The 13,930-nt window shown below is 41.5% G+C and overlaps 1 protein-coding gene across 3 annotated transcripts in view; it reads right to left on the bottom strand.

The window, feature by feature from the left end:
* Positions 1 to 3,678: 3,678 nt before the first annotated feature.
* The window catches only part of pik3r4 (phosphoinositide-3-kinase, regulatory subunit 4), a 114,973-nt gene continuing 104,721 nt past the window's right edge, over positions 3,679 to 13,930 (bottom strand). For 2 of the 3 annotated variants that reach the window (XM_068056071.1, XM_068056061.1), the window contains 2 exons: positions 8,900 to 9,020; positions 3,679 to 5,383 (listed from right to left, as the gene is read on the bottom strand). In XM_068056071.1, the coding sequence (XP_067912172.1) occupies positions 5,213 to 5,383; positions 8,900 to 9,020 (292 nt within the window). In that variant the 3' untranslated portion in view covers positions 3,679 to 5,212. Of the gene's footprint in view, positions 5,384 to 7,841; positions 8,187 to 8,899; positions 9,021 to 13,930 lie in introns of those variants that run through there. The other variant, XM_068056081.1, reaches the window with a different exon arrangement.

The following is a 13,930-nucleotide window of genomic DNA, read 5'->3' on the forward strand; positions in this document are numbered from 1 at the left end:
ACAGCCAACTATATGCATTTCGGACGCCAAATCAAAACAAAGGGCAACTTTCCATACTTTTTTCTTTCTTCAAGTATGAGAAGGCATTCAGCCTTGGTGCTTTTTTGGTAAGATAGCTCAACAAAAATCCCTTTTAATTTCTCCGGTTAACTGGTGTTTTTGTGTGCGTGTGGGGGAACGAGTGGCTCAGGTAAAAAAAAAAGAGCTTTAACATTTCAATGTGTTTGTGTATGCTTTACTTCATTACTGGTTAAGGCTTATTTTATAATAAACTGATAATTTTGTTGTTTATTAAAGAAACCTGGTTGGTGTGTTTTATTCTGGAATAGAGTATATGATTGACCATATCAGTAAGTGGGAAAACTTAAATATGTTGTGACCTGTGGAGAAGTGGGACTAGAATAAACAATGCACTCCTCCCGCCTCGGTTGTAACAGACCCGAAAGTGAAACTCATTGTTCTTCAGGTGTTAGTTCTGTAGTCTGCATTTTCAGAAGACAGTCTTTCTTCCTTTCTTGTCCCATTATCACCCATTTTTACCTTGCATTATCATCCCTTTTATCATTTAATCACCTTCCCACCTATCACCAATCTTCCCCTTTGTGCTCTCCTCGCTTCTCGCACCACCTACTTGGCCTCTGCACGTTCTTAAAACATGTTAGATATCTAACTTTTCCCATTTCTGGCAAAATGGTCATCCACCTGAAACACTGGGCTGAATTTTTGCCATGGAGGCAGGAAACAGGAGTTGCGTTTGTTTTCAGGTCAGGAACCCGCCTCAGGTGGGAAAGTGATTAGAGACAGAATTGTTACAGGGGTGAGCCCTTAACTGATATAGAGACGAGATCACTGTTCAATTAGAGCCAACAGAGGTGTGAATGGAGCTGATTCAGATGAAGTGAGTTAGACATCCGATGGCAGCTATCATTGAGGCTGCTCACTGTCTTGAGGAAGAAATCTGCTGAATGTGCCAAAGCCTTTCACAGCACCAGAGGGAATGAGGTGTCACAGGAGAGCTGCAGGCCTGGCACCCAGGGCAGGGCTGCCCCTCAGTTCATTGGCCTTGATCTAATGTTGGGATCCGTAAGGGAGAGGGAGGGAGGTCTTCTGGAGGGTGGCAGAAGGAGGGCACCCTTTCACACAAACCACTAAGTGGATCAGTAGGGTGTGTTTATACTGTCTGTCAACTGTTTTCCTCTCTTTGCATTGTGTAAATGATAACATTTTAAGCCAGATGTCTGGGACTCCTTTTATTGCTGCCATGACAGGAAAAGTGGTATGAATGGTAAAAGAGATAACAAGATTTTCCATGGTGAGGGCGAAGCTTCTGGGCAGATGCGCTTCCTTCATTGGTAATGGTTCCAGGCTGCATTGTCTATGCATGTGTTAGCACAGGTATTTCAGACTCCCTTCCATGCCATGCCCCTCAACTTGGGTCAAACAGGCTGAGTTGAAACATTCCGACATCATGAGATCCACGACATTGGTAAAAGAAGCAAAAGCGACATGAGGAAAATCTTTTTCACACAGTGAGTGATTAAGGTCTGGAATGCACTGCCTGAGAGTGTGGTGGAGGCAGTTCAATTGAAGCATTCAAAAGGGAATTAGACTGGTATAGAGAAAGGAAGAATGTGCAGGGTTACAGGCAGAAGGCGAAGAAGTGGCAGGAAGTGAATTAGTCATTCAGAGAACCGGTGCAGACACGATAGGCAAAATGGCCTCCTTCTGCGCTGAAATGATTGAGATGTTCATGGCATCCTTATGAGCCCTTCCCATGCCCAGCCACCTCATTGTGCAGTCAGGGCACTTCTCTGTTCAGCATCATCTCCCCCTGCCTCTACATCCTCCTCCTCCCCTGATGAGCTGTCTCCTTCAAGGGCCTCACTGTTCTCAAGGACTACACCTCTCTGGAGGGCCATGTTATGCAGAATGCAACAGGGCAGCACAATGACTGAGACCCTTGCAAGAGGGCATTGGAGGGTACCACCCGATCGGCCCTGACACTGGAATCACGTCTTGAGAAGCCTGATGGCCTGCTTAATGGTTGTCCTCGTGAACAGGTGGCATTGGTCGGATCACCTCTGCGCCTCCGTCTGGAGCTCCCATAGAGGGGTGAATAGCCATGTCTTCAAGGGTTGGCCTTGTCCCTACGGATCCATCCATGCACTTTGTGGGGGGGGGGGGGGGTGGTGGTTGGAGTGAAGATTTGAGGCAGCGTGGACTGACAGAGGATAAAGACGTCATGGCAACTGGCAGGAAAGTGAACACACGCTTGGAAGAAGCTCTTGATGTGGTTGCAGACCAGTTGGATGTTGAAGAAGTGGAAGCCCATCCTGCTGAGGAATCTCACTGGCTGGTCACTGAGTGCCTTGATGGCCACATGGGTACAACTGATGATGCCCTGTACCTGGGGGAAATAGAGCGATGATAACAAAACTCAATGCCCCTCTGTCCCTTCGAGGCAGCATACATCATGAAATGAATGTATTGCCCAGCTCTGGCAAAGAGGGGATCAGTGATCTGTGAAATACAGTGGTATGCTGCCATTTGTGAGATGTCACTAAGGTCTGCAGCTGATCCTTGGAAGGAGCCAGAAGCGAAGAAGTTCAAGGTCAGAGTGACTTTGATGGCTACTGGCAGGACAGGACGACTAATGCTGCAAGGTGAAGGTCTTCAGCAATGATGTCACAGATATCGCTGATCATCTATCCGGAGAGTCGCAGTTGCCTAGTATTTAGGACATCTGCAGGTAGCTCCATCTTCGGCAGCAGATCCTCCGCTGCCCTCCTGCTGCTCCGGGTTTTGCCCTTTCTGTGGAGGGTGTTGTTCCTCATCAGCACTGGGCCCAAAAACTTACAATCATGTCCCAATTGCCAGCTGCAGCCTTTCATTTGGACAGATGGCCACCCTATTGTGATTGGCAGCCTTGGCCCCTGCTCAATGCCGAGGGGGGGGGCGATAACCCCATTCAATGCCCAAGCACGGAGTGCCCACCCTCCCCCTCCACCTGTGCAGTGCCAAGGGGACCTCCTTTCCAAACGCTAAATTCCCCGTTGCCCCTCTTATGAAGCTGGGGTGAATCCCTGGGGCAGCCATGATTGGCTCCCTACTCACCTCCCTTCAGCTGATCTGCAACAGACAGCGCATGAAACCCATGCGCCCCCTTCAAAATTTGAACCTCACCCTCCAATAAACTCCTAAATGAACTATTTAAATACTTCAATTGAATTCAAATCAGAAGGTGGACAGGATTACTGTCCTGCCACCACCCCCCCACCCCCCGCTCGCGGTGAACAGTGCCCGCTAATTGGTGCTGGTATTTTTGGCACCACTGCCCCCCCGTCCCCAACCCCCATCGTTGTTCCTGACCTTTTTCAGGGGAGGTCAAAAATTTAGCCCAATAACTGTTTCTCTCTCCATGGACACTGCCTGACCTGCTGAGTATTTCCAGCATTTTCTGTTTTTATTTAAGACTTCGGGGTTCAATTGCAAAATCTTTAATTTTTGCTATTACACTTAACTGCAGAGAATTTTCCTGACATGAAGAGTTGAAACGCTTACCACTTTAGGTTACTGTCAGCCTTCAATAGAATTATATCTATTTAATCAATTTATTTAATATCAGAGATAGAGATAGAATATCCTTGTAATTAATTAAACCAGGCATGAAGCAACTGATAACCTTAAATTTATTTATTCACATTTCTGTATTTCTTTTGCAAGGCAAAGAATAACTTTATATGTCATGCCAGTAAGCTGACAAAAATGCATTACATTTAAATTTTCTTAGGTTAAAGTTCCAAGAAGTAATAGCTCAAATAAGGTATTTTCAGTACATACAACATTTCCATACCTTTAGGGAATAAGGGAATATGCTAATAAATTGAGGTTCTTAAGTTCAAGTCCAATAACCTAATTGGTTCACTGAACTGTACTCTGAATGAAACTGCTACACCTTTGAGGCTTCCCAAACAGTAGGTTAAATAATTACAGAAATTTCTCACTGATGATTCCATGAACACCACAATTTTTTGCATCTGAAAGAACTGCCAATATCTTCAGTCTTTCTCATGACGACTAAAACACAACATAATTGAAGTAACGGCAATTAATTGGCATCAGGTGAATCAGAAGACTATAACAAAGCCAATTATCTTCTAAGGATAAGCTAAAAGCATTTACAAAAAGTTAACTACTTTTTATTACACCAGTAAACTGCATCTCAGCGTGAGTGTTTTTCAAAGGCTTTTTTCTTCAGATTCAGTTAAACTTGTATTTAATCCACTGAATCAACCTGTGTGCACTATTAAACAGTCAACTTTTTAACTAAGTACTCATCGAAAGCTTACCACCATAGGTCTTAAGTTTAACTGATTTAAATATCTCCAGAGATGCCCTGTATTTGCCATGTAATGCTCCACAGCCTGGAGTGGCCTAGGGTAAGGAAATCCCTCTTGCAGTGCTCTTGCTCAGTGTCACTGTGGTCAATATCCATTCGTAAAGGCTGACTCAGTTTATCTCCACCTGCTTCCCCGTCTCCCAAGTATTTGCTAATGTTCTGTGGAGATTGAAAAAAACTACTGGAAGCACCAAAAAGAGTACTTTTAATGATTCCAAGCATACTTGCTGCAAGGACATCTTCCTACATCATTAGGACAAATGCAGGAATTTATACCAGACATTTTTATAAATTAAAACATTAAGTGAAAACCTATGGAGGGGCTCTAAATAAAAAATACTGATATAATTTACTTGAATTTATATTCTCCTTTGAATTCCAAAGTGCTCTTGAACAATTCAAAATGGGATTATTTGATTATAGAAATTGTGAATTATTTTAAATGCATTATTCATATAACTTATTTCTGCGTTAATGAAGTTCACAGGCCTGTATGAATGGAGAGAATACATCCCCGGCTTATAATCTGCTATCAGTCACACGTCAGATACAGAAACCACAAAGAGACCTTCAAGTCAATATTTGTGAGCGCTTATTTCTACGGTTGCAAGGTCATTAGAATAGTGTTTAATCACCTGAAAATGTGAAGACATTGTTCATCATAAAAATAAAAACACATTCTTCATGATAGACTTTTTTTGCATGAACATAAAAAAAATCAGTATACAACCCTCCCCAACCTGTAACCATTACTGTTACAGAAGATCTTTTTTAAACAATGTACTTCAATTGATTTTCTTCTCAATCTAACTGCTACTTCCATACTTTGACAATCCCATCTCGTGAAGCAGTTACAATAAAACCCTGGGTGGTTTGGAAAGCAGCAAGATCTGTGATAATATCATGGTGCCCAACTGGGAGAGATTCTGGACCTCTGCGAGGTACATCCTCTGATGATCCAACTTTCTGCTTGCTGTGAATTTCCTTTCAAAACATAAAAGGTGCTGTCATTTAACTGAAACTCTGAAAAAATGTAAAGATTAAATTGTAATATAGTTATTTAGAAACTTTATATCTATAAAAGGCCAGTTTTAGTCCACTTCAATCAACATTTTTCAAATTAGCTATTGCGCAAATATTACTTCATGATCCTTCACAGAAGTCTGTGATATATCTAAACAAAACATACAAGTGACAAGTCAGCTCCAGTATTATTTAAATATGTTGTCACACAGGTATCCATATGGTATCCTGCACTTTTTAAAAAAAAACTTACACACTTCTTGAATAGGGAATTGGGCACAAACATGTCGACGTATACAAGAATCTCAAACAACTTGAGCAGTTACAATTTAGGATATGCCGCATCACGGAAAAAAAGAACTTAGAGCATTTCATGACCTTAGGAAGTCCCAAAGTGATTCACAATCAATGAAACACTTCTGAAGTCTAATCTAAGTATGGCAGTCAATTTAGCATAGTAAGGCCCCACCAAATTACAATGAATGACCAGTTAATGTGTTTTATTGTTGTTGGTTGAGGGATGAATGTTGACCAGGACACCAGGAGAGTTCTCTGCTCATCTTCAAGATAAATCATGGGAATTTTTTAATGACCATTTGAGAGACCAGATTTGGCCTTGGGTTTAACATCTCATCCAAGAAACGGCACCTCTGACAGTGCAGCACTCCCTCAGTACTGCCCTGAAGTATGCTCAGATTATGTGCTCAGGTCTTTGGAGTGGGTCTCAGAGGAAATTGTGCTACCCCTGAACCAAGGAGCATACAGAAAACAAACAGAAAATGCTGGAAATGACAGATCCGACAGCTTCCAAAAAGAGAATACACTGTTTAACTTTTCAGGTAGAGAGGCAATTCATCAGAACACAGTCACTTACAACTATTTCACCAATGTCATTTTAATTGCCTATTTTCTCTGAGCTCCATTCAAAGCCTCTCACACACAAAGTTTCAGGGACTTATGAAAGTAACTTAAGCCTCAAGAGAGAAGACCAGTGAAACAAGTTTAAAAGTGTGCACTGGGCCCCAACGAGAACTGCAAGGCTTAAATCAAAGACTTTACATCCAATTCAAAACCAGTAACTGAACTCCAGCTATTACTTCAAACCTTTCCCCTTCTTTCTCCTCCTCGGTCTCTATTTGCATGTGTGTTTATCGTGTATGCATGCTAGCGTGGTCGCGTCGCGTACTTTTAGTAGTTTTAACTGAATTAGAGTTTTACGGTTAATAAATGTATACCTTTCTTGTTTAAATTTGAGAAAACCTGTCTGGTTGATTTCTTTGCAATCACAATTAGAGAGCAGTGAGCAAGAATTCACTGAAGGAAGCTAAAAACACAATGTTTTAAAAAGTAAACCCTGTTGGGGCCAAACATAGGAAAAGCTAAGAGGGGAGCCCTAGACCCCTGCCTCATCTGGTTGCAACAATGGAATTAACCCAAAGCTGGTTCCATCCTCCCTGGATTTGAGTTTAAAGAAAATAAAAAACTTGAAATTTGCATTTGATCTTTTCTTGGATAAATGTTGGGCATGTGTGACTGGTCCATCAACACAAAATAAATATAACAGCCCAAGTTTTTCTGCAAACCACTGCACATTTCCATAATAGAAGCTCAGCCATTTGTGGAAATATGATTCCCTTGAAACAAAGTTTTATTTTTCTCATGGATGTGCCACCATTTCTGGGGATGCAGCAGGTTAGTGCTTCGGGTGTGCCTCCCACTCTCCACCCATCAGACCACGACTGTAGACATGTTTACACCCTTGTTGTCGGCCTTTATTTTCTTCCGCCAGAATCCAAGACCAGAGTTGCTTGCTCTGCCATGTCAGTTTTTCATGCTTCCCTTTCTTCCGATCCCTCCTTAAGCTATTCATATACTCTGTTTTGCATGTACATTACTGGACTAGTAATAGAGAATATGGGGCAATTTTATCTCTCCTTCACAGGGGGTTTGGAGGCAGTGAGAGCATAGAATAGGGCCGGATGGCGGTGGGGAAGGAGGGGGGCCCACCACCTTCCTACCTCCACCAAAATTAAGTTTGGAGGGGGGTGGGGAAAGGCCTTTGAACATCCTTCCCACCCCGCTGCCAATTGAGGCCCTTAACTGGGCAATTCACGCCCATTAAGGGCCTCATCCCGCCGCCGTCGTAATTAGCTGTGTGGTGGGCAGCCCTGACGCTGCACGGGAAGTGCAGTAAGAAAAACTGTGCAGGCTGCTTGCTGACTCCGGGTGGGGGTGGGGGCTGAGGGAGGCAGTCCCTTGTTAAAAGGCACTTAGTGACTGAATGAGGCACCTGGCATCGGGATGTGGGGGCTGGGGGGCCCATTGAGAACCAGCCCCTTGCCCTTGCTACCGGCCCCCCTACACCCACTCCCCTGTGACCCCCCACCCCGTGCCCCCTTCCACCCTGACCTACCTGTGGCCTGGGTCCAGCACTGCTCCTAGCTCTCCATTGGCAGTAGCCACTGCCTCCATGGTGGCGCTGCTCAGTTAAAGAGCTGCCGGCCTCTGATCACCTGGTAGCTCTGAGGGCAAGCACCCGTCGCCAGAGTCCTTGATCCCGTGGAAGGCCTGTCATTGTCCACTTTAGTGCCTATTTGGCACTAGATTCGGTGGGCCTCCCACAGAAGTGGCGATACGGGATTCTTGGTGCCGCTTTTTCTGGACGTCAAGACTCCCATCGCCCAGATAAAATCCTGGGCCACATGCTCAAATCCTACCATGGCTGTTTGTGAATTTGAATTCAGTAGAGAAATACTAAATAAATCTGGAATAAAAAGCTAGCATCAGTAAAAGTGACTATGAAGCGATCAGTGTCGTAAAAATGTAACTGGTACACCAGTGACTTTTAGCAAAAAAAAAATCTGCCATCCTTGCCCAGACTGGTCTATAAATGACTTCAGTCATACATAGTGGTTAACTTTTAACTGCCCTCTAAAATGGTCTTGCAAGCCCTCATGCAGTTTATCAGACTGCTAGAAAATAAAATACATTTTGTTTGATTCTTTCATTATGCCTACTGCTAATATCACTTCTGCCTTTTGACCATCTACTGCTCTCCATACACTCACTTCACAGGTCATTTTATTTATTTTCCTGTGTTTTTCTTTTCCCTACCCCCTTTCCTTTTTAAATGCTATTCATATGCAATCGCTTCCTGTTCTGAGGAAGGGCCTTAGGCCTGAAACGTCAACTCACTGTTTCCCCACAGAAATTGTCTGACCTAATAAATATTTCCAGCATTTTCTTTTATCTTAATTTTATCTCGCTGGATAAAATATATGTACAGGCCAGAGCTTTCACTAAAGTTCTTTGGAAACATTTAATAAGAATAGATTCAGTTAGTTGGGTGGTTGGTCTTTATCATGTTATGAATTATAGTCAATATTCTGTACTGAAAATACTGTTGTGTATTGCTATTGAAGTGCACGAATCATCAATTAAAATCTATGAGAGATGATTATGTTCAGTGAAACCTACCTGCACGACCTCAGTTCCTTCAATTATCTTTCTGTAATATGAGACAGATGGACAATGCAGAGCATCATTTGCACCTCCAGCTACAATATATGATCGCTCTGGGTATGCTAGATCCCAAAACCTGCGGGCATAGAACTGCAGTTAATTTCAAAGTAATGCAATAATGGTTGGAAAAAGATACTAGTTGCAATTTATTAAATGGCTGCACAGAATTGGTCTTTTAAGGCACCTTCTATAAATGCAGCTCAACTGCCTTGTTCAGTCAATGGAGAAGGCTCTCCAGATGACTCAGTTGGTAGCTGAGGGAGGAAGAAAAGGAAAGATACATAGATATAGTAACTTTCACAACTTCAGGACACCCCAAAATACTTTATAGTTAATTAGGTCCTTCAGAAGTGCAGTCACAGTTGTAATGTAGGAAACACAGCAGCCAATTTACGCACAGCATGTTCTAACTTAGAGCAATGCGATAATGACTAGATAATCTGATTTAATGATGTTGGTTGAGGGATAAATATTGGCCAAGATATTAGAGAGAACTTCCCTGCTCTTCTTTAAAATAGTGCCATGCAATCTTTAACATCTAGCCAAGAGGGGAAATAGGGCCATGGTTAATGCCTCATTTGAAAGATGCCACTTCTGACAATGCGGCACCCCCTTGGTACTGCACTGGAGTGTCAGCATGGACTTTGTCAAGTGTCTGGAGTGGGACTTGAACTTTTAACTCAGAAGCAAGTGTGCGACCAGCTGAGCTAGCTGACCTAAGTGAGGCACCACTGAAGGCAATATAATTGAAGTCATTGTTTTTCTTTTGGGAGAGAAAAATATGCCAGGAATTTCACTGCTGGCTGCTATCCAGTAACCCTCCTGGTAACATGAAAGCATGGTCATTAGGTGAAGACATGATCTAGTCAGGCAGGGTTCTTATGCTCCTGTACTCCAAGAGTCTACAGACACCCAGGGAGTGAAATTAGTTTTGAGTGTTTGCACTGAAATCAGTAGAAAAGAAAATCACACATGGTGCAGATCACGCTGCCGATTAGTTGTTGCCCAAGACCAATTTCACCACTCCACCCCCGTCAAGGTTCACACAGGGTTACTACTTCGCGCCAGAAAGAAATCAATATTTATAGAAATGTACCGCGGAAAGATGTCAATGCCTTCAAGGATATGAAGTGTCAGAATTGAGGAAAAAGGTAAACAACAAAATTTAATATTGAAGTACTCATCAGGGCAAGCTGTAACATTTTAAACATTGCGCAATTCTGCCAAATAGCTCAAGTTCAGAGATTCTCTCCACTCTGGACAGAGGTGATCAGTATAGTGGGGCAGCTGTGTGAGCATCCATTATCTACTATACAAAATTTGAACGGTATGTAAACAACGTGACAATTGCCAGTCAGATCTTAGCACGTTTATAAAGATGAAATTCTCACAAGCTGTTGCAAACATGTAACAAGCTGTTGGTAAAATGATTATAAAAAGATAAATTTGACAACTATTGGGAAAAAGTTTTAATGCAGTACTCAGGATAATTCAGATAAGGGATAGCAGAAAAAGATAACACACAAGAATGCAAGAATCACACCAATGACCTCTTGTAAACCAGATAAAAGTTAAAAGGCAAATGAGCAAGATAGTGCACTGGAAATGAAGTGTGATGGCAGTAATAGATCAGAATTTGCTTTCAGAATAACAGTGGGGCTAATGGCGCATGCTGTTATTTATGTGTAAATGGTACAGCAACTTCAGGCGAGGAGATTTGGTACATGCTAGCTCATCTACCCAGAAGTTAGCAGCATTAGAGCTGAAGGACAGTTTAGGGCATGCAGCCCAAATAAGCAATCTTTATACTAAGACATAAGAGTAAAGGGAACAAACTGAATGAATTGCAGCCACAAATTAGATGGCATGACTTGGTAGCCATTACTGAGACATGGCTGTAAGGCAGTCAGAACTGGGAATTAAATATAAGGTCTACAGGAAAGATAGGAAAAATAGTAGTGGGGGAGGACCAGCCTTAGCGATTAAGGATGAAATCACTTCAATGATAAAGGATATAATAACAGGTAAGCAGACTTTATGGGTAGAATTAAGAAATAGAAAAAAATTTAAGATTGCAGTAGGAGTTGTGTATAGGTCCTCTGGTAACAGCTGTGAAGTTATAGATTTCATAAAGGCAGAGACAAATATGTAGCAAACACAGAGTGGTTTTAATAAGAGATTTTAACACTCATACATATTGAGACAAGCAGACTACCACATCAGAAAGGCAGCGATTTTTTTGTGTGCGCTCAGGATAGCTTTCTGTAACACTATGCCCTAGAGCCAACAAAGGGGCATGTCATATTAGATTTAGTAATGAGCAATAAGTCAGATTTAGTTAACAGCCTAGCAGTGTGTGAACATTTATCTAATAGCCATCATGATATGATCGAATTCAAAGTAGTGTTTGAAAGGCAAAACTATTATGATTCTAGATTTACGTAAGGCTGAGTTTAATGCAATGAGACAAATACTGTCCACAGTAAATTGGGCAAATCCGTTAATGGGTAAAATGACAGATGATCAGTGGGAGATGTTAAAAAGAATTTAATATGATACAGAACCAGTTTATGTGTCTTGGGGGCAAAAGCTCTTCTTGCCAAAAACAAAAATCCACGGACAACTAAAGAGATAAGAAACAACATAAAAGTAAAAGAAAAAGCATACAAAAATGCAAAAAAAATAACACAGATCATGGCAAGTGGGAAAAATACAAAGAACTGCAAGGGTGACAAAACATTAAGAGATACAAAAGGGAAAATGAAAAGAAACTTGCAAGTGATATCAAATCAACGCAAAACTTTTTTTTTTAACAATTACATTAGGAAAAAGGTGGTCAGGCGCAATGTGGGCCCCTTGACAACTGATAATAGTGATAGTCAATGAAAATAAGAAAATGGCAGACATTTTGTATAATTACTTTGCGTCAGTATTTACAGTACACGAAGAGGTCAGCATGCCAGCCATCCCAAGGAAACTAGTGAATCAGGGATATAAGTAAAATAACAGTAATGGAGAAAATAATGACATTAAAGAATGACAAATCCCCAGGACATGACAGTTTCCATCCCAAGGTTTAAAAGGAAATAAGTGAGAACATTGCAGATGCCTAACTATAATCTTCCAACATTCTCTTGATTCAGGAACTGCTCTAAATTGGAAAATTATGTCATCACTCTGTTATTTAAGAAATGAGAGTGAGGAAAACCAAATGTCTGCTATCGGGTGATTACTACAGTCTATACTTAAGGATAAGGTGACAGAACACTTTGAAAATTTTCCACTAATCGGAAGCATGGATTTGTAAAGGGTAGGTCACGCCTGAATGAATTTTTTGAAGAGGCAACTAAAGTAGTGGAAGGGAACGTCTATGTATGTTACTTATACGGACTTCCAGAAGACATTTGATAAAGACTGTTAGCCAAGGTTGAAGTCCACAGAATTGAAGGCAAATTATTGACCTGGTTGAGAAACTGGCTGAGCAGCAGGAGACAGCAAGTAGAGATAATGGGCAGGTAGTGTGATTGGCAGGATGTGAAAAGTGGCGTCCTGCAAGGATCTATATTGGAGCCTCACCTATTCACCGTATCTATCACTGACCTAGATGATGGGATAGAAATCCAAATTTGCTGATGACACAAAGATGGGTGGCATTGTAAGCAGTGTAGTTGGAAAGATAAAATTACAAAGAAATATTGATAGATTAAGTGAATGGGCTAGGAAATGGATTTCAATGTAGGCAAATGTGAAGCCATCCACTTTGGAGCAAAAAGGTATAGAATAGAACAATTTCTAAATGATGAAAAGCTAGAAATAGTGGAGATCCAAGAGAGATTTGGGGGTCCAAGCATTTAGATCATTTAAATGTCATGAATAGGTACAGAAATTAATCAAAAAGGCTAATTACTAGAATGCTGGCCTTTTATAGCTAAATGACTAGAATACAAGGGGGTACAACTCATGATTTAGCTATTCAAAGCCGTGGTTAGACTACACCTAGAGTAACATGAACAGTTCTGGGCATCACACCTCAGTAAGGATATATTGATCTTGGAGGGAGCGTAGCGTTGGTTTACCAGAATGATACCTGGACTCCAAGCATTAAATTACAAGGAGAGATTACATAAACTTGGGTTGTATCCCCTGGAACTTAGAAGGTTGAGGGCCGATTTGGTCGAAATTGTCAAGATATTAAGAACAACAAATAGGGTAGAGAGAGAGAGAGAGGGAGAAACTATTTCAGCTGGTTGGGGAGTCTACAAATGGATGAATATTCTGAAAGCTAGAGCCAGACCTTTCAGGAATGTAATTAGGAAACACTTCTAAACATAAAGGGTGGTAGAAGCTTGGAACTCTCTTCTGCAAATGACAACTGATGCTAGATCCATTGTGAATTTTCAATCTGAGATTGATAAATTTTTATTATTCTAAAGGATTAAGGGACATGGGGCAAAGGTAGGTATATGGAGTTGGTCTGAGGGTCAGACATGATCTCACTGCATGAACAGGCTTGAGGGGCTAAATGGCCTATTCTCGTTCCTATGTTCCAGGTTCCTAGTGTTGTATGATCACTAAGAGCGATGTCCCTTTAAGAACTCAGTATGCTAATGGGCTAAGTACCAGGATGTAGTCATGTGACGAGAAGCCAGAATCACTCAGCACTGTAACACCCTGGACAAAGATTCTGTATATAGTTTGCTCTGTATTATATGTACTAGCTTAGCTGTTAATAAACCTTCTGGAGATCTTCAAGGAACTGGAATCCATGTACCTCATTGTGTTACTTAAGATGACACAAAGAAACTCATGATATGGTGGCAGCTATGATGAAAAGACAAGATATGAGCTTGAAGACCACGGGTAAACCAGCAAACAAAATTTAAAAGCAGTACAGAAAACAGAAGGGAAAATTTGAAGCAACAAGTGAAGAAACTTTAAAACAAGTACCTGAAAAGAGTGAAAGAAAGCTACATACCTCAAAAGACG

The sequence above is a fragment of the Heterodontus francisci genome, chromosome 2 (assembly GCF_036365525.1).
Source record: "Heterodontus francisci isolate sHetFra1 chromosome 2, sHetFra1.hap1, whole genome shotgun sequence".
Taxonomy (NCBI): Eukaryota; Metazoa; Chordata; class Chondrichthyes; order Heterodontiformes; family Heterodontidae; genus Heterodontus; species Heterodontus francisci.